This window comes from Oryza brachyantha, chromosome 10, assembly GCF_000231095.2.
Source record: "Oryza brachyantha chromosome 10, ObraRS2, whole genome shotgun sequence".
Classification (NCBI taxonomy): Eukaryota; Viridiplantae; Streptophyta; class Magnoliopsida; order Poales; family Poaceae; genus Oryza; species Oryza brachyantha.
This window is the reverse complement of record NC_023172.2, coordinates 14,254,858-14,272,357: the sequence shown is the minus strand read 5'-3', so window position 1 is coordinate 14,272,357 and position 17,500 is coordinate 14,254,858. Positions and strand designations below refer to the sequence as shown.

Genomic DNA, 17,500 nt, shown 5'->3' with positions numbered 1-17,500 from the left:
GTAAACATCATGTAGCTTGCATGTGGAACAGTTGACGCAAGCAGCCTTTCCTGTATCGTAAGTGAACATTACCCAAAAGACAAAGTTAATTAGGCTCAATCTTGAGAGCTCATAAACTCCCATTACACATTTGTACAAATGAACTAATACACTGCTGTACTCTATTGTTTTACTGACTTCTGTCTTACATAAGGCCGTGTAAAAACTCGGCCTGAAAAATGCTCTAAGACAGATCGCATTAGCCATACATTTATATTGGAACAAACAAACATGTGAAAACAAGGTAGAAAGTAACAAGAAAACTTTGTTGGTGAAGTTTAATTCTCATTTGCGGATCATTTTGCTCTCAGCAGTCATTGAGTTCCTTTAAGCAGACAAGGCCCAAGGATGTACAAACGCTACAAAAAAACCTCCCGCTGCTGCACCTTTTAAATGACGCCCATTTTAAGTTAGATGGTTGCTAGAAACAACAAAAACTATACATTAAAGAGCAAACAAGACTGGATCTACTTTGATGTTATCTCCGAACAATGAACGGCTTTAATCCACTAACACAGGAACTAAACTAATGTCCTTTAAGGTATATGAGCGCCCATTGCAAAGTAACCATGCTGAATCCCATATCTTCATATGGCACTTCAGTCAAGCCATATCGCTCAATTCGGCACACAAGCCAACTGCAAGCAAAGTCAATACACAGAGATCTACACATTCAACTGTCCTGGAAAGGCCATTAACCATTTAACCGCTGCTATGATGATGGCAGCGATCGCAAAAACGAATGTGCTGATCTGACCAATGATGTTCCCGACATTCTCCCTCATATGTGATTTTAACTCCAAGGCCAATGCTGCCTGCTTTAGAACAGAACTTTTAGTTCATATGGAGTCGATGCCTAATGGAGGACAGCTTGCTTTGATAAATACAATTTGCTCCCTCCACATGTAACAGCTTCCTGATAAGCTTCTGCTTGTTATGAATTGGGAGGTCGATTCAGATGGCAATGCCTCTCAACCAACTTATCCACGAAAATTTGAATCTGCAATATTTGTAACACAATCATGGTTAGAATTTACAGAGAACAGAGAAACATTCTACAGTAAAATGCATACATATTATATGAACATGTTATTATGGAGAACCAAAATCCTGATTTAGTCATAGCATGCATGAATAAAAAAGAAACCAAAAGCCATTGACCACGAAAAGAATTATGAAAACACTGCTACGAACTGATCTTGCTCACCTTATTTTTCCTCTTCGAATCAAGAAATTCATGAACAGTCATAATTTTCTCTCCTTCTGTGCATGTCTCAATGATCTGTTCAGACCAGAACAAACAGTGGATGTGAGTATTTAACTTATTATATGACACGATGCACTCTTCAGTTGCCTGAATGAACTGCAAAAGGCTGCTTGAAATAAAAATATAATGGAATAAAGCAACACGAATGGTATTCTACATATTCTGAAGTAGAAACAAACAATTCAACACATACAATTCTAAAAATAATACTAAATAAATGCTGATGTGATAACTCAAGTTGACAGTTCAAACACTACTTGCTTCAAAAAGGGAAGATATATACCTTCGTGACAGCTTTCCGCATTATTGTCTTGTACCCCTCCCTGTCAACCTTTCTGTTTCTGTATAGTGGCATCAGCAATGTGGATATGAAATTTATAAGACCCTGCCTTAAATGGTCTACACCTCGTGATTGCCCTTCTGATGCGGGTTTGCTTTCTGCAACCTGTGAGGCAGAACTTCTACATGTCTGCTTTTGGCTACTTGAGTCTTCTTCATCAGGTATACGTATCCGACTGTAGAATTCTTTATCTGCTTCCATTGCCTGTTGCTGCCACCTCTCAATAGCTAAAGGATCCTTGACACCATCAATAATGATAGTATCTATATCAACCCATGCCCTCGTGAACCGACTGTCTGCAGCTCCACTATCTGTGGAATGATCCCTAACGTTTATTAGGCAGGCATTCTCATTTGAGTAGCTCCTCTGTGTACAGTTATCACCAGTCATTTTTGAACTGTCAACATCAGCACAATTGGCATGGTCAACTGGTGGGTTCTTATCTTTGTCATTCCTGGAATCAATTTCTGATATGCATTCAAGTCTCCCAAGGTTGTCACTTAACACCTTCTTTCTTGTATCAGACTCATCTAAATAATGGTCACGCATGGCAAAAGTATGGAAATCAGGTATCTTCGGAAGCTCACGAGGTGCATTTATCTCTGCCTCCACAGATGCATATGCCTACACAAAAGGAAGTTGTTAGTGATGTGCAAACCTACAGGCTACAGCCAATAAAAGTTGGGAGTTTTGCATATGCCAAATCTGTTTCAAACCATGCGGCGATTGTTGACTGTTGATCTGTTGGATCTTTTTTGCTAAGAATAAAACATATTTTTCCGTTATTTTTTCATACACATCCTATATTTTGCAACAGGACTTGTAAAATTTATATACCCTATATTTTGCAATGCAGGGAGCCCAGTTCAGAGTAGCGTACAGAAACTTTCGAGCATTGCAATGTCAGATATAGAAGAATGGCAAGACGGAGTGGCCTATGACACTTTTTCTTTTCTTTTCTTTTGTGCGTGGCATATTCAGGTTCACATTACCATAGTAAGATGAGAAAACCTAATAAGCAAAGCAAATAAAGAAATTTGAATCAAAATAAGGCTGTTAGTCACAGACCTGTGCAGCTGCTATGGCAGCAGCTCGAGCAGCCTCAGCAGCAGCAAATGCAGCAGCTTCTTCCTCAGACATAATAACGAGGCCATTATCAGCTTTAGGTTCCAGATCATTATGCTGCTTCTGGGAACGAAGCGAGCTACCATCAGACCTGGTAGCTGTCATAGCCTCCAGTTTTGCAGCCTTGTTCTCAGGTATCTTGATTGCTCTGTGTGGTGAATGGTTTCCAGCAGATCTTGCATGCCTTGAAGCCACTTTAGGGTTATCTGGAACTTGATTTGAGGCACGTCCAACAGGTTTTCCTGATTGTAGATCCTTACTCCTCGGCTTACTGGACTCAGCTGATGGCATCCTACGCAGCAATTTTAGTGCACCATTGCTAGCTTTTTCTTTACGGAAAACTTCTACCCACACACTAACCAACTGGCGAGCTATAGCACGTATATCTCGACTTGTATGGACACAAACCTTTTCCTTTACAGTTCTCCCAATTCCTGCATGGATTTCAAACAGAAAAAATAGAACATGATACCAGACTGTTACAATACTCAATTTGGGAACACGTGCATATATTAATTAATCTAATGGTACATAGACAAGCGCTATTTTATTTCAAAAATGCCACAGACATTTTTCTCCTCATTATTTTCTGCAAATTTTATGTAAAGCTGATTAATAAACAGGTGTTGCATAAAGAACAACATAATCCCCTTCCATAAAGAAACAGCAAGAAAGAAAATTATCATGATAGCTTCCTTAAGGAATGTTATAAGTGTTATGGAGCAATACATACCAGACAAGCGAACAGCTAGTAGGTCGGTTGAAACGAGCAGAAGCAAGCGTACACAATGCCGCAACAGTTGAGTAGCATTCTTCCCAAGTGAATCCTGCCAAATTAGAAAACAAGAGAAAAGAACTTAGGGGAAACCATTACCCTGCTATTTACCGATATAAAGTTGACTAAACAATCCACTTACGAGTATCCAGGAGTTCAACATAGATAGTCCTTCTTTAGATCCAGCAAATGATTTAAGAACATCTGGAGGAAGCTTCAATAACATTTTGGCCAAATGTAGGCGCCCTGATGTAGTCTTTGCACTAAAGAACATTTCTTGCAGTAAAGATTCCTTACTAAATAGTGGATAGGATGCATCAGATGAGTTTTTGCATAGAGCAGTTGAAAGTTCACATGCTTCAAGTTTATTTGACATGTCTCTAACTTCATTTCTTTCACTATCTGACTGCATCTGGTAAGTTTGTAGAGCTTCAACCTCAGCCACATAATCCTTACCACTGTGTACCAAGTCAATAATCCGAACAGCTTCTCGAAGACCACTTAAAATTGCACCACCAACAGTATCTGGGTGTTCTTTACATGTTGCTTCGCCAGCAAAAAATAAACAGTCTGCAACTGGCCTTCCCAAAATGTCATAGTCCCTCCCTGATGCTCCTACTGCAACATAAGAGTAAGCTCCTCTGCTAAAAGGATCACAGCCCCAGTTTGTCACAACGGATGCAACTGGATCTGGTACAGAAACATCCCTAAAGAGCTTTCGGAGAACCACCATAGCATTATTAACGTGATCATCAGAACTGATACTCTGTCCATCTATAGCAGCCTTCCCAACAAGTAGTGCTATCAGAACTGGCGCGCCAACTGTCTTTTTGAGGTTCCAAAACATAAAGCATTGTCCTCTTAAATCAGTTTCTTCGGCAGTTGCACCAAAATAATCCACATTATCATCCCAAAAGACCTCAGGAAACTCCAACACAATTTTATTGAGAATACCAAATCCAAGTCTGTCAATGGAAGACAGTTTCCAGTCTGGCAATGAAGGAGAAAATTTGATTGTTTGTGCTTTCAAGCAACCAAGAGGAACAGTGATCAACACAGCATCTCCCACAAATTCATTTCCATTTGAAGTGGAGACTTTGACAAATTTCCTGCTATTACCACTGGCACCTAGTTCCTCAGATCCATAAAGTACATCAGTTACAACGTGATTTAACTGAACATCAAGTCCTTTTGCAAGGTTCTCTAGAACAGTATCGTAGCCACCTTTAATCATACAATGGGCTCCTCCAAACCCTCCATACACATCGTCCTGGTTCCAGTATGGAAGAGAAACAGATTTCAGCATTGCAGCACAACCATATTCTAAATGTGCAAAGTGCCAGTTCATAACTCTTCTTTCAAGAGGGCTGAGAACATCTATCTTATCCTCCTTTCCACAGTGGGCTATCTCCTTTTCTGTGGAAGCACTCTCAGAAATGTCTATAGCGCCAGACCTTGACATATTTCTTAACTGATCCTCCTGTTCAGACTGAGCCACTCGATTCTTCCTAAGTGCATACTCTAATCCATCCTCAAGGGATAAACCCACTGCACTTTCACCGTTTTGTGCAAAAAGCTGTGCCATCTCATCAAGAAGACCATTGTATTCAGATTCCAAATCTCCATCCAATTCATCAGGAACTTTGTTGCCTGTTACAACATCATAGAGAGGGCAAGCACTATTCAACACAGTCAATTCAAGACCAAGCTGAGAACATATTAAAGAAGATGGATCAGCTCTTCTTTCTGTTGCTATATCAGCCTCCACACCTGTAATAATGCTAGCACCCAAATCCACAGGAACTGAAAGAGATACACGATCTGTATAAACACGACCGCCGATCCTATTACGTGCCTCAAGAACAGTAACAGAAAAACCTTGACGCTGCAGATGTCGTGCAGCCGTTAACCCAGCTGGACCAGCCCCAACAACTATTATCTTTTTGCCACACCCACCAGACTCAACTTTATCACTTACTTCATGTTTGTTTCCAGAATGTTCTATATCAGCTGCTTCTGCTTGTTGAAGACTGTTGCCTTCAACTTTTAAAATGAAACCATTGAGGTCTGACTTAGAGTGGATATTGGAATTGCTGGGAAGTACTAATTCATCTCTATCTTCAGTTAATACACCCAGATTCTTTTCTTCGGATATCTGTTCTTCAGACTTCAAGGGAGGCAGCAAGTCTTGAGCATCATATTGAATGGCAGCAGAGCTACTCCCTTCATTTGATGCTTCTATCAAAACGCACTCAGTGCTTTTAACACCAGCTTTATTGTCCTGGACTGGTTCAGTGACAATATCATCATGTATACTGACAGATTTTCTTTCATGTGATTCACTTAGCTTGGATACTTCTACAACTTCAGGAGGACTTTCATGGTTTGTTTTCACCTTATCTAAGGCAATTCCAGTATTTATGTAACCCTGGGAAATAATAAAAAATATCGAACGTTAGTGCGCAGGCATATTTGGTATATAACAGAAGCGGAACATATTGGATTAAACAACAGCCTGAAACAATACAAATAGATCAGAAGTAATTGGAAACTTGAAACTACAAGTGTATGAAGATAAAAGGAAAGAAAAAATGGTCAACAATTTCAAAAGCTTATTCAGCAAGCCTTTAAGGAGTTACAATGGCTATAGCTATTGCCCAGCGAAATTCATTGCTCAATCAAATTTGGTTTAATTTTGAGAATAACACAATACAAATCATGAAACTGTGCCAAGCTACAAGCAATGCTACTTACATTTTGATCTAAGAATAAATACACATCACGAGTAAGTGTTTGACGTGGTGGCTCATCATCCAAACAAACATCAGATACACCACATTCTGCAAGATCCAATGTATGTTTAACATCCTTGCACCATCGATTTAGAATCATGTTCCTGGAACACAAGCATGAAGAGCCAATAAAACTCACAATGCATGTAAGTCACTATCATAAAAGATATTAGGGCAGGTAGCAAACATCACAGTGTAAACAAAAGCATTCACATACCTGCATTCCAGGTACTCCTGAAGGCCGCCCTTGCGCTTCAAGATGTCCTTGAATTTTATCTTTTCAATTGGAGTAACAGCCTTTGCCTTTAGGCCAGCACGTACTGCAGCAATACCACTATCATCTCCATTGTCATGAACTTCAGAGATTTTGATTTTATCTTTTAATTTGACAGAATGGTCCGCTAAGGATGCTGAGAGGTTCGAAAACAGCCCCTGCTCCTGCATTAGAGTTTCCCAGTCAACATCACCCTCATATGCCATGTCACCATGCTTGCGTTTTCTAGCACTACGTGTCACACGCCTCGACTTTGATGCATTCTCCATGTCCTCGAAATCTGAAGGTGCTACCACATCAACCACATCCAGATCTTTCACAGGTGTTGTCATTTTACGTAAACCCTTCCCGGTCACGTTGGACTCAGGGATCCCCAAAGCTGGTTGATTAAATTTTCCTTCTGTTGGCACAGCTGCATTTTGTTCAATATTGACATCTTTAGTGTCAGCTGAGCCTACCACATGTTCATTGTCAACATCAGTAGATAACAACTGATCCTTTCGTCGAACAGGTTTCTTAAGCAGCTCTGTTGATTTTTTACCATGTATGCCTTTTATGCTTGATGCCGGTGGCTTGTCATGGGGACAACCTGCATCATCATTTCTTTCCTTTAATAATGTTTGGGAGTATGTGTGTTCATCAGAAACACCATCAGTGGCTGCTGCATTTGCTGCACTATGAGACACTTCTTCAGCAAGCTCTCCTGAGCAAGGTTTCATGCAAGGTCGGTTGCTTAAACAAGCTGGAACTTCAATATGATGACTGGCACCATCAGATGAATTTCCAGATACATCGTCCAGTACTGTCCTGGTCTCCGCATCTTGTTCAATTGTTTCTCCCAATGATCGGTGACATAGTCCGTCATCTGAAGCCTTCTGTTTCACATCAGACTTCCTTGAGCGCCTGTTGGAACTACTAATCTTCACCTTTGCCTCTGCTTTTGCCTTCCTGGGCAAGGAGGTGCTGACTTTCCGATTGGGCAATCCTTCATTCACCGTTGTTCTTTCTGATTTTGCAGCAGCATCTTTCATCTGTTCCTTTGTGCGGCGCCTTCTCCGTTTAGGGCCATTGGTAACCCTATCCAAAACCAAATCAGTTCCCTTCTCAGGAATTTTCTCAACATGTGAATCAGTAACTTCCACACCTTCTTCCTCCTTCACAGAGACATGTCGAGACTTTCGACCAGGTTTCTTAAAGAGTGTCGACAAGGAGTCATCTAACCCTAGACCACCTGAACCCTGCAAGGCACCCCTAACGACTTCATCAACCCTTGCTTTCACACCCTCCAGAATGCTCTTATCATCTGAAACACCATCAACAATATTATCAACACCACCCTGAGCATCTTCTTGCTCGGCCAGGACCTCGCCTTTGGCTCCCGATCCAACCACTCCAACATCACCCCCTTCTTTGCCCTTCTTAGGTTTCCTCAATTTCCTCTTTATACTAGCCAAGGTATCTTCCATCTCCCCTGGCACCACACCATCAGGAGCCTCCGATTCCGCGCTAGGGTTTGAATCTGCCTTAGCTTCGGCCGAAGCCTGCGCCTTGCGCTTCCTCTTAAGTTTAAACAACGACCCAATCGGCCGCCGCTCGTCCTCGTCGGACTTGCCCCGCCCAGGGGCAGACCTAATGTCGGGCATGGGGGTTCAACTGAACCCCCAATTCCTTTTGGAAACACAGGCCGCTATTCGATTCGTACCGAGGTAGGGGGCCGGTGGAAGGAGGTCGGCCGCGCCGCCCCGCCCCTCCAAACCCGCTCGCCGGCCGTGCGCGCGATGAGGCCAGGCCGGGCCGCGCCGGGGTAGGAAGGAGTCTAGGGCGGGGTCGGGAAGGAGCGGAGGCCGTCTACGCCGCGCCCAGGGGTCTTCTCTCCGGCCGCCCGCGCGAGTAGGCGACTCCTACCTCCGGCTCGCGCTGCAGATTGGACACACAGAGAGTGTCTGATTGAGGGAGACGGATACGAACAGGTCGGACCATAGGGAGCAAGGTGTGTGCGAGTCACCGCCACATACCTGTGCGATGCAACGGGGGCCGGCGCGACGACGAGAAGGATACGTTCGCGGCGTGAAGGGGCCGGCGCGGCGGTGCCGCCGGCGAGGTGGCCGCGACGGGGAGAGTGTGGATGTTTCGCTCGGTGAAGGGGGGGGAGGGGGGCGAGGTGGAAACTTTCGACTTTGGACTGGGCTGGCTTTGGTTGATATGCATGTGTATTTATTCAGCTTATTGTCACTCCTTTTAAGTATTCTGGTTGTGTTTTTAAGGTATCCTGTGGACGTCAGCTAAAGAGATAAATGGTTTTGTATGTATTAGATGGTGTAGAAGAATTTCAAAATGACTATTTTAGAAATTTACTAATGTTTTCCTTTTTCTATTTAGTATATATCAAATATTGCCCGGGGTAAATAAGTCAACATATTTTTTTGTGTTTATTTTCTATAACTAAGCCGGGGAATTTTGGGACGTAAAAGATACACGCAGAACTTTATCAACATTGTTTTGCATGGGAATGTAAAAAAGCGCGGGAAAGACCGTTTATAAGCCGTTTATCAACTACGTATAATAAGACAATAGAGCTTGTTTTGCCATGTAAAAATATGGAAACTATTTTGAAAGTTTAACGGAATCGTAAGAGATAAGTGTTTTGATGCTTGAATGGAGCATGCATCATGAGAGAGTTGATGGTTTTATGAGTGTAAATGTGTTGTTCGATGTATTAATAGTGCACTTAGTAATTGCGTGTAGTTTTCTTTCCGTTGACAAAGTGTAAAAAAATCAGTTTATCAACATAATAACTATATCAGATCTTATAAATGTGTTGGATTGATCATGCCCTAAACAACAATATATCATAGTGTTATACAAAACAAGATACACTATTATAATTATCACTTTCTTAAAGAGCATGACCAAAAAAATATGTGAAAGTCGTGTCGAGGAACATGAGGATGTGAAGGGGGGAGGGTGTGAGATGGGGACGAAGGTCGAGGGAGGAGGGCTTAATTCTGTTTTAACTTTGAATTGCGTTGGCTTTGGTTGATATGTATGTGTATTTATTTGGTTTATTGTCACATTTTTCCTAGTATATCATCTCTGTTTTGTAGGTATTATGTGGGCGCTAGCTAGATATGACTATTTTAGAAATTCACTAATGTATTTCTATCTTTTCCCCATTTATTGCATACTAAATATTTCTTATGGTAAATAAGGCAACATCTTCTTTATGTTTATTTACTGAACTAAGATAGTGTTCATATGAATTTTTGGACGTAAAAGAAACACTTATGGTGTTAACGGAATTTGTTTGCATGAAAATATGAAATGGACACGTTACTGAGTCGTACATAATATACGTAATAGAGTTTTATCTTACCACGTAAAAAATAGAAACTATTTTGAAAGTGTAACGGTATTATAAGAGTTAAGTACTTCTTATGCTTGAATGGAGCGTGCATAGTGGTAGAGTAGATGATTTATGGGCGTAAATGTGTTGTCTGATAAATTAATAGTGCAGCTACCGTATATAACAATAAGGTATATGTAGTTCCTCCTAGTGACAAAGCGCGGGAAAATCGGTTTACCATCCTAACTATATTAGGTCCTATAAATGCATTATATTGATCATTTACTGAACGATAAATATGATGAGCAACAGTCTTATAAAAAACAAGATACATCATTATAGTTATCACTCTTTTGAAGAGCACGACAAAGACGTCAATATGTGAGAATAATGGCACGAAACAAGGGGACATGAAGGCAAGCTAGCAAGTTAAACGACAAGGAAATTATAGTCTAACCTCAAAAAAGGTAAGCCATGCATCAAGTTAAACAAACTACATGTAAAACTTTTATGGTTACTAATATGTAGATGTCAACCACCATACTTCACATAAATAAGGATATGGCGGGTGGGCACAAATTGCTTTATGAAACTTGTTGACACATCCTACTACAACTAAATCTCATATTCTATTAGTTACATATTATAAGATGATTTGAGCATATCTAGATTTATTCATAGATCAATAAATATGTTTTATATACATGTCTAGAATATATTATCATATATATGAATTTATGAATGACTAGAATATCAAATAATATAAAACATGTGTAATATTAAAATTGGTCGATATCCTATAGAAAATATTGCATTTATACGAATATCAAAGTGAGCACTGCATATCACACAACTCTCATGTTGTATGCACCATGTATACCATGCAACAATTGCCATCGACAACAAGGTAGAGATGGATGGTTGGTTTAAACATCTATACACCATAAAGTGAATAGATGGAGCTATATATATATGGTCATCATCCACTGATCACTTCCAAGAACTGAAGCTGAAAATCTGAAATGATGCTTTGATCAGCTACATATATATATATGTATAGGCGTATAGCCACGCATACAGTTCGTAGGTATCTCACACTTCTGCTCAGGAGGAGTGAGCCCGGATCGATCAGTTGATCTCGGAAGGCAAGCAGGTGCCGAGGGCGCAGTCCGTCGAGTCGGCCACGGCGCTGATCAGTAGCCCGCCGGAGCCCAGCCACCTCCCGGCGTCGTCCTCCTGCGCTTCGCCGTCAAGGAGCAGCAGCGCTGCCATGTCGTCGTCGTCGACGACGATGGCATTGCCTGCCCCCGGCGCCGTCGACTTGCACTCCTGCAGCTGCAAGGCGGAGCCACGGCAGGTGGTGGTGTGCTGCTGCTGCTGCTCCTCGGGGCTGAGCTGGAACGCGACGAACTTGTCGAACGCCCTCCAGTCCGTGGTCACCGCGGCGCCCGGCGCCGGCCGCCTGCTGGAGCCGTCGTCTTCCTCTCCGTCGACGACGGCCGAGGCGCCGCCCTGGCTTGGCAGCGGCGGGCTCTCCAGCTGCGGCAGCTCGGCCAAGCGGCTGGAGTACTGCAGGAAGGCTTTAGCGCCGGCGGCCGCGGCGACGCCGCCGTCCAGCTCGGGGGCAGCTGCCTCCTGCTTGAAGTGCTCCACGCCGCCGACGAAGACGGGGTCGTGGTAGGAGTAGCTCGCCTGCCATGCCCCGATGGAGCTCCGCGGCGGGTGCATGGTTCTCTTCTTGAACGCGCGGCACACCACCCAGCCTTCTTCCTGCATTGCACGTACCATTCATGGTCAATGTCTCTCAAGTATCAACAGTAGTAGATGTGTTACATGTGTAAGTGGCGCTCAAGCAAAATCGACCTTATGTTTGAAACTAATTAAATTCACGTGAAACAGTTTAATTTCGGTGGAAATCTGGTAATTTTTTTTAAAAAAAACTCCCCCCTTTAAACCAAGGATTTTTTTTCATGGATCCTATGCACGGTCATAAATAGCAGGCTAAGACATTTAGCGATTGATCTTCTAAAACAACTAATAGCTGGCTAAATAAGGTTATATTGGCTAAATTATACATGTGAACAGATGAGCTTTCTTATCATTCTTAAAAAGTATCTCAAGGTGTCACACTTTTCACACTGTAAAATAACCCGTGAACAAATAGGTATATCCTTCTCAAAAAGATATAGGGCATGTTTGGAGAAGCTTCTCCCAGCTGCAGCTTTTCCCAGAAGCTGCCCCAAACGATCCACAGCTTCTAAAAATCTGTAGTTACAGATTCTAGAAATAAACTAAGAATCCAGAATCTGGAGAAGCTGGGTTTAGGAGCTTTTCCAAATTCTCAGAAGCTGATTACCAAGTAGCTGCTTCACAGAATCTAAAGCTCTCCTAAACATGCCCATAGCTGGAGATTTCAAATCTTCATCCGGTGTAGTTTTGACTGGCTGGTTCGCTAAATCAATTGGGCCTATAAGGCTGCTATTGGGCTAAGCTTGAGAAAATTATCTGGGCCAGGCAAAGGCCAAAGGCCCAGTAAGCCCAATCCACGGGGAAACGCAAGCAAAACGATAGCCCCGTCGTTTCTGTAACTTCCGGTCAATCCGGCGCCCTCCCCTCGCCGTCGCCGTCACCGCCGCCGTCCTCCACACTCCCGTAGAGGCTTCTAGCCATCGCCGCGCTGCCGATGAACTCTGAGCAGCAGCGCGGAGGAGCGCGTCCATGGATTCGTCCTCCAGGTTAGCAACTATGCGATGCCAAGAAAGCTCTCGACGATTTTCCATGGGAGTAGAAACAGTAAACGCATGCCTGAGTTTGAGTCGAAGGGAGGTCTTGCCTGAGGAGGGGCGTTCTCGTCGGACTCGAGGCGGTACTCATGGACGATCCAGTCGGTCTTGTGGCCGTTGGGGGCCCTGCCCTTGTAGAACACGAGCGTCTTCCTCATGCCGATGAGCCGGCTCCTCTCCCTCACCGCCTTGTCCCTCCCCGTCGCCTTCCAGAACCCGGTCATCGTCGCCCTGTTCGTCCTCGTCCCCGTCGGGTACTTCCTGTCCTTGTAGCTGAAGAAGTACCACTCGCTCTGCTCCTCGTACCCTATCCTGCAGTGCTCTTCTCACCACCCCACCACACACCACACCACACCATGGATCGATCAGCATCTATAGCAACAAACATGAGCGAGCTTGCTGTGGTGGATCGATCATGCATGGGAAGTATGAAACCTTGGAGATCCCATGGCTCGATGCGGTAGAGGTCGACGTCGCGGATGACGTCGAGGTCGATCTTCTGGGAGGCCACCTTCTTCCGGAGGTAGTAGCCGACGAGCTCCTCGTCGGTGGGGTGGAACCTAAACCCAGGGGGCACGCATGGCTCCATGATCACCATGCGCCTGCTTCTTCTTCTTGCCTGATCACCACCAGTGCCACTGCCACTGCACGCATCAAATTCAGCAAACAACTCTCAATCTATACATCTCCAAACAGACAGACACAAACACACACACAACTAGCGATCGAGTGGTAGAATCATCATTCGAAGCTGCATTTTTTTTATAGAAAAGCTAAGCTCTCATCAGTGCACTGCAGCTAGCACTGCTGCTTGACCACTGGTTGGATGTGAACTATACTATCCATGAGCTTGCCTAAGCGCGTGCATGGGTTTCAGTGCTTTCAGAAAAAAGTTTAACGCAGGCGCCATGCTGGGTTTCAGTTCTTCTTTTCTGGTCTCTAGGACAATTAGTAAAATAGTACGGTGAAGTCTGAACAGTTTCACTACAAACTGGCAAAGTACGGTGAAAGCCTGAGCACCAAGGCCGGGCCTGGATGCAGCAAAGTTGCAGGCTGTGAATGATAGTGTCGACTCTGTGATCAGGAGCATATTGGCTATATAGTCAGCAGGGAATCATAGCTGCTGCTACAGAGACATGGACCAGAGTGATGCATACTATATGGATGCAGACATGCTGTTTCTGAATCTAGGACCTGTCATGACTTGAGCTGTGTTTTGCTCAAGAAACATATGTTAGCTAGTTTAGCCTTCTACTGCAGACATTCATGCGCTTTAGCATAGAGAATTTGCCAAATGCAACAGATAGATAGATGTTCAGGGATGCAGTGGATTCAGTAATATATATGATATGCCAATAAACTATGTCATCAATGAAGTTATTTTCATCACTCGTTAGATATACACTCATTTCTTGCATATCATCTAAATAGTCATTAAAAATTTAAAGTAATTTAACAAGATAGATTAATATGAAATATATCCATATATCACCCCAAAGACACGTAAGTTTAAATTCAATTTCTACAAGTTAAAAAAACAACAAATTTAGCTATTAATGAGTGCATATCGCTTTTAGTTTTTTTTCTGTCACAATTTGTAAAAGACGAATTTGAACTTTTATGTTTACGTGGTGATATATATCATATTAATCTATCTTTTTATTTTAAAAACATTTTAAAGATTAATAAGATGACATACGAGAAATGAGTGGATGTTCAACTGAAGTATGAAAATCCATCTCCTCGTATCATCACAACAAAACAGAAATCCCATAGCAATATACACAGAAGGCAAGGCCAATGACATTGGCAACACGCCGTGCAAAGATCAGCATTGTATTTGCTGTAGACATGTAGGAATAGAGATGGAGATCAGCAGCAGATGGCCGGGAGAGAGGCCTTTTTGTGATCGATCAGGCCTGCTGCCTGCTGCACCGGGGACTGAGGGGCTAGCTCTATAAAGCACTAGCTAGGGCATGCACAGCACAACCATTGGTGTTCTTTGCACAGCCTCTGACCATTCTGTCCCTTTGTCTAGGAATTCCATGGCACATCTCTGGTCCTGTGCCCTTTCTGGGGATGCATATAACTAACTTGCTTTCATGTCATTCCTGCCTAATTCCCTAGTGATACATGCAGTTTAGGGGAAAAACAGTCAGGGGACAAAAATGGAAAAGGAGCACTCTTTTAATTACTCCTACGTTTCAATTTCTACACTGTAATGAGAGAAATTTTTAGCAGCAAAAATTGCACTCCAGTGACGACCCATGAGAATCGAGTGCTAGCTTTTGTGTATATGATGATTATATATCAAATCCATCCCTCCAACAAAAGCTGCATAATTATGTGAACATATTTCTGTAATTATTTTTTGTTCCCATTTTGATTTAATGTGGCATGAGTGGTTCTAGGAAATGGATTTTTCAAACAGTTTTGAAGTAGTTCTAAGAAAATTAACTCAGCACATAATAGCAACTCTGGCTGTGTACATCCTTTTGGATGTAGAGGATGGGTTTCTAATCCATTATCTAAAAAAATATATAGCAACTGATCTGGGAAACAAATTAACATTCTCCTGAGTGAAAAATCAATGAAGATAAATAATAGAAATACAAATAGATCTCATGTAGTAGATTGAAATACTTAGATCAACTACTAATATCAGCACATTTCAGGTTTTTATCCACGTTATTGTGGTGCATGATTTATTTTGTGCCAGCACGAAGAACTCCAGGCAATGCCATTATATTCAACGGGGGAGAAGAAGTGAAATGTTGTGGATTCATTTCTTCTTGATTAAAAGAAAATCACTGTAGCTTCCGTTGAGGTAAAGGCGGATGTTATCATCCATTATCTACAAAAATAGAAAGAAAATTAAGACAAAACATACGTGTTGAAAATATATAGGACAAAACATGGGATGTTCGGTATTTTCTTCTTCTTCTTAAACAACCTTGTCATAGTGGACTGTTTTTAATTTTGGGTGAAAACATTTCTGGGTTTAGATCATATATTTATCATACGACTAGGTAGAATTAAGTCTATAGATGGAGTAGCGATTATTCCAATTTCCCCAGATTCCATCCAGTGTCAAATTTCACTTATCAAGTGTTTTGTATCAAATTTGCAAAAAAAAATGTTTATATATCAACAAAATCTAAACATAAATTTACAGAAGCCCTATTGTTAACATATTACTGCTTGTTAGTACATCAAACGTAGGAAGCTGTCCCGCTGAATCCTGTGAATAATAAAACCTATTTGTAGAGATATATCAGCATGAACATCAAGAAACCAATCCGGTAGTAAGAAGCTATCATATATGTATCCAACCAGTTAGATAAAAAGAACATTGGGAAAAAAACTACTGGCTAGATCAAAGCATGGAGATTGTGTTATCTCATCGATCACTCAAATTCTCAAAGGAAATGACAAAGATCTGATGGAAATTAATGGTGATGGAGTGAGCATATCAATCACTACCAAACCAAGCGAATGGTATATTTGAGAAGTGGAAAAAGGATATAACTCCAATAGATCAAAGACAGATGCAGCATGCAACCCCATTCACCAAAAAATGATCTGAGCGACGACGAAATCGCAAACTTTGTGATCACTGCAATGAACTCACCTTCAGAAGATCAAGCACTCTACACAAACTACAGCTAGTTTCTCTCTTCAGGCTGATGAGATGAGTGACTACTAGCTCAAGGGATGAGGAGAGGGGAGAGCTAGAGAGCAGTGTGAGCTCATGTATTTGAGAGGAGTAGAGAAGAGAAGATCAGAAGAGAAGAGGAGAGGAGAGGAGAGGAGAAGCAAATTGTTGAGGAAGAGAAAGATCAAAGATGGAGGGGGTATTAAAAAAGAGAGGAGGCTTTTCTTTCCTTCGCGCGTGGGTTGGGGAAATGAAGCCCCTGGGCCCCTGTAGGGGACCCTTTTGGCCACCTAGCTGATGTCACATTGCTCTCTCCTTTCAGGCTTCACCAGTAAGCCACATTACTGCTGCTCCAAACAAAAATCATGGTCCTTAATTACTAGCATGACAATATGGTATGATCATTGTTGAACAAGGTTATAGTCTGGAATGATATTTCTCGGAAGAGACTTAATTATAGGAGATATGATCTGACTGTTTATTTTGTCAGATGGTGTTCTGAGAGAGGTCACAGAAATTTGATAAGTGTGGGCATATGTATGGTTCATCAGAAATTTGCAATATACTTTGAGCAAAGAACTATACTCTTAAACATTGGTAGCCAAGGATCTTTTATCCTACTTTGGATGGCGTAGTAAATTACGTGTTAGAATCTATGTGATTTTATAAACGCTATTTAGTCTTCTTTTATTGGAAGAAGTTTGATGGTTGTCTCATCACCTTTTTTACATTTCTAGATCTAAGCCTTACTATTTGTGTGCCTAACAAGCAGAGGCCGGAGATATAATGCATTTCCATTATCTAGAGAAGAAATTTGCAATATACTTTTGCTGCTGCCACCTAGACCTTCATTTATAAGTAGGGAGCCATATGCATTCATCGATCCCTTTTATCATATAGTGAATCAAATTACATCATTGTAGTTTTGATCGTTTACAATGATGCTATGAAAGTGACTCAAATTGAGAGGTTTGGTTAACCTGGTCCATCTCCTTGTATATATGTAGAGCTTTTTTAACATCTTTGAAAAAGTATCTCAAGGTAATATATTTTCAGTGTAAAAATTTAGTATCTCGAGGTACAAAAATTTTGCACTGAAATTTTTGG

General features: G+C 42.0%; 2 protein-coding genes across 2 annotated transcripts; both read right to left on the bottom strand.

The window, feature by feature from the left end:
- Positions 1-31: 31 nt before the first annotated feature.
- Positions 32-8,778, bottom strand: LOC102713576 (lysine-specific histone demethylase 1 homolog 3). Its single transcript, XM_006661930.3, has 9 exons — positions 8,628-8,778; positions 6,556-8,529; positions 6,301-6,442; positions 3,689-5,974; positions 3,505-3,598; positions 2,715-3,205; positions 1,590-2,270; positions 1,247-1,321; positions 32-1,039 (listed from the first exon to the last, which is right to left on the bottom strand). The coding sequence occupies exons 2-9, from the start codon at positions 8,253-8,255 to the stop codon at positions 974-976; spliced, it is 5,535 nt and encodes a 1,844-aa protein (XP_006661993.1). The 5' UTR covers positions 8,256-8,529; positions 8,628-8,778; the 3' UTR covers positions 32-973.
- A 2,106-nt stretch (positions 8,779-10,884) lies between these two features.
- Positions 10,885-16,389, bottom strand: LOC102713303 (NAC domain-containing protein 105-like). Its single transcript, XM_006661929.3, has 5 exons — positions 16,370-16,389; positions 13,174-13,382; positions 12,789-13,060; positions 11,308-11,725; positions 10,885-11,256 (listed from the first exon to the last, which is right to left on the bottom strand). The coding sequence occupies exons 2-5, from the start codon at positions 13,334-13,336 to the stop codon at positions 11,084-11,086; spliced, it is 1,026 nt and encodes a 341-aa protein (XP_006661992.1). The 5' UTR covers positions 13,337-13,382; positions 16,370-16,389; the 3' UTR covers positions 10,885-11,083.
- Positions 16,390-17,500: the final 1,111 nt, after the last annotated feature.

Excerpts from the sequence above, each read along its gene's own strand:
- LOC102713576 (XM_006661930.3), bottom strand. The coding sequence starts at position 8,255 with ATGCCCGACATTAGGTCTGCCCCTGGGCGGGGCAAGTCCGACGAGGAC. Across the intron at positions 3,599-3,688 it reads TGTTGAACTCCTGGATACTC|GATTCACTTGGGAAGAATGC; the intron begins GTAAGTGGATTG and ends CTAATTTGGCAG. Across the intron at positions 2,271-2,714 it reads CTGCCATAGCAGCTGCACAG|GCATATGCATCTGTGGAGGC; the intron begins GTCTGTGACTAA and ends CCTTTTGTGTAG.
- LOC102713303 (XM_006661929.3), bottom strand. The coding sequence starts at position 13,336 with ATGGTGATCATGGAGCCATGCGTGCCCCCTGGGTTTAGGTTCCACCCC. Across the intron at positions 13,061-13,173 it reads CGAGCCATGGGATCTCCAAG|AGCACTGCAGGATAGGGTAC; the intron begins GTTTCATACTTC and ends GGTGGTGAGAAG. Across the intron at positions 11,257-11,307 it reads GCAGCACACCACCACCTGCC|GCAATGCCATCGTCGTCGAC; the intron begins GTGGCTCCGCCT and ends CGCCGGGGGCAG.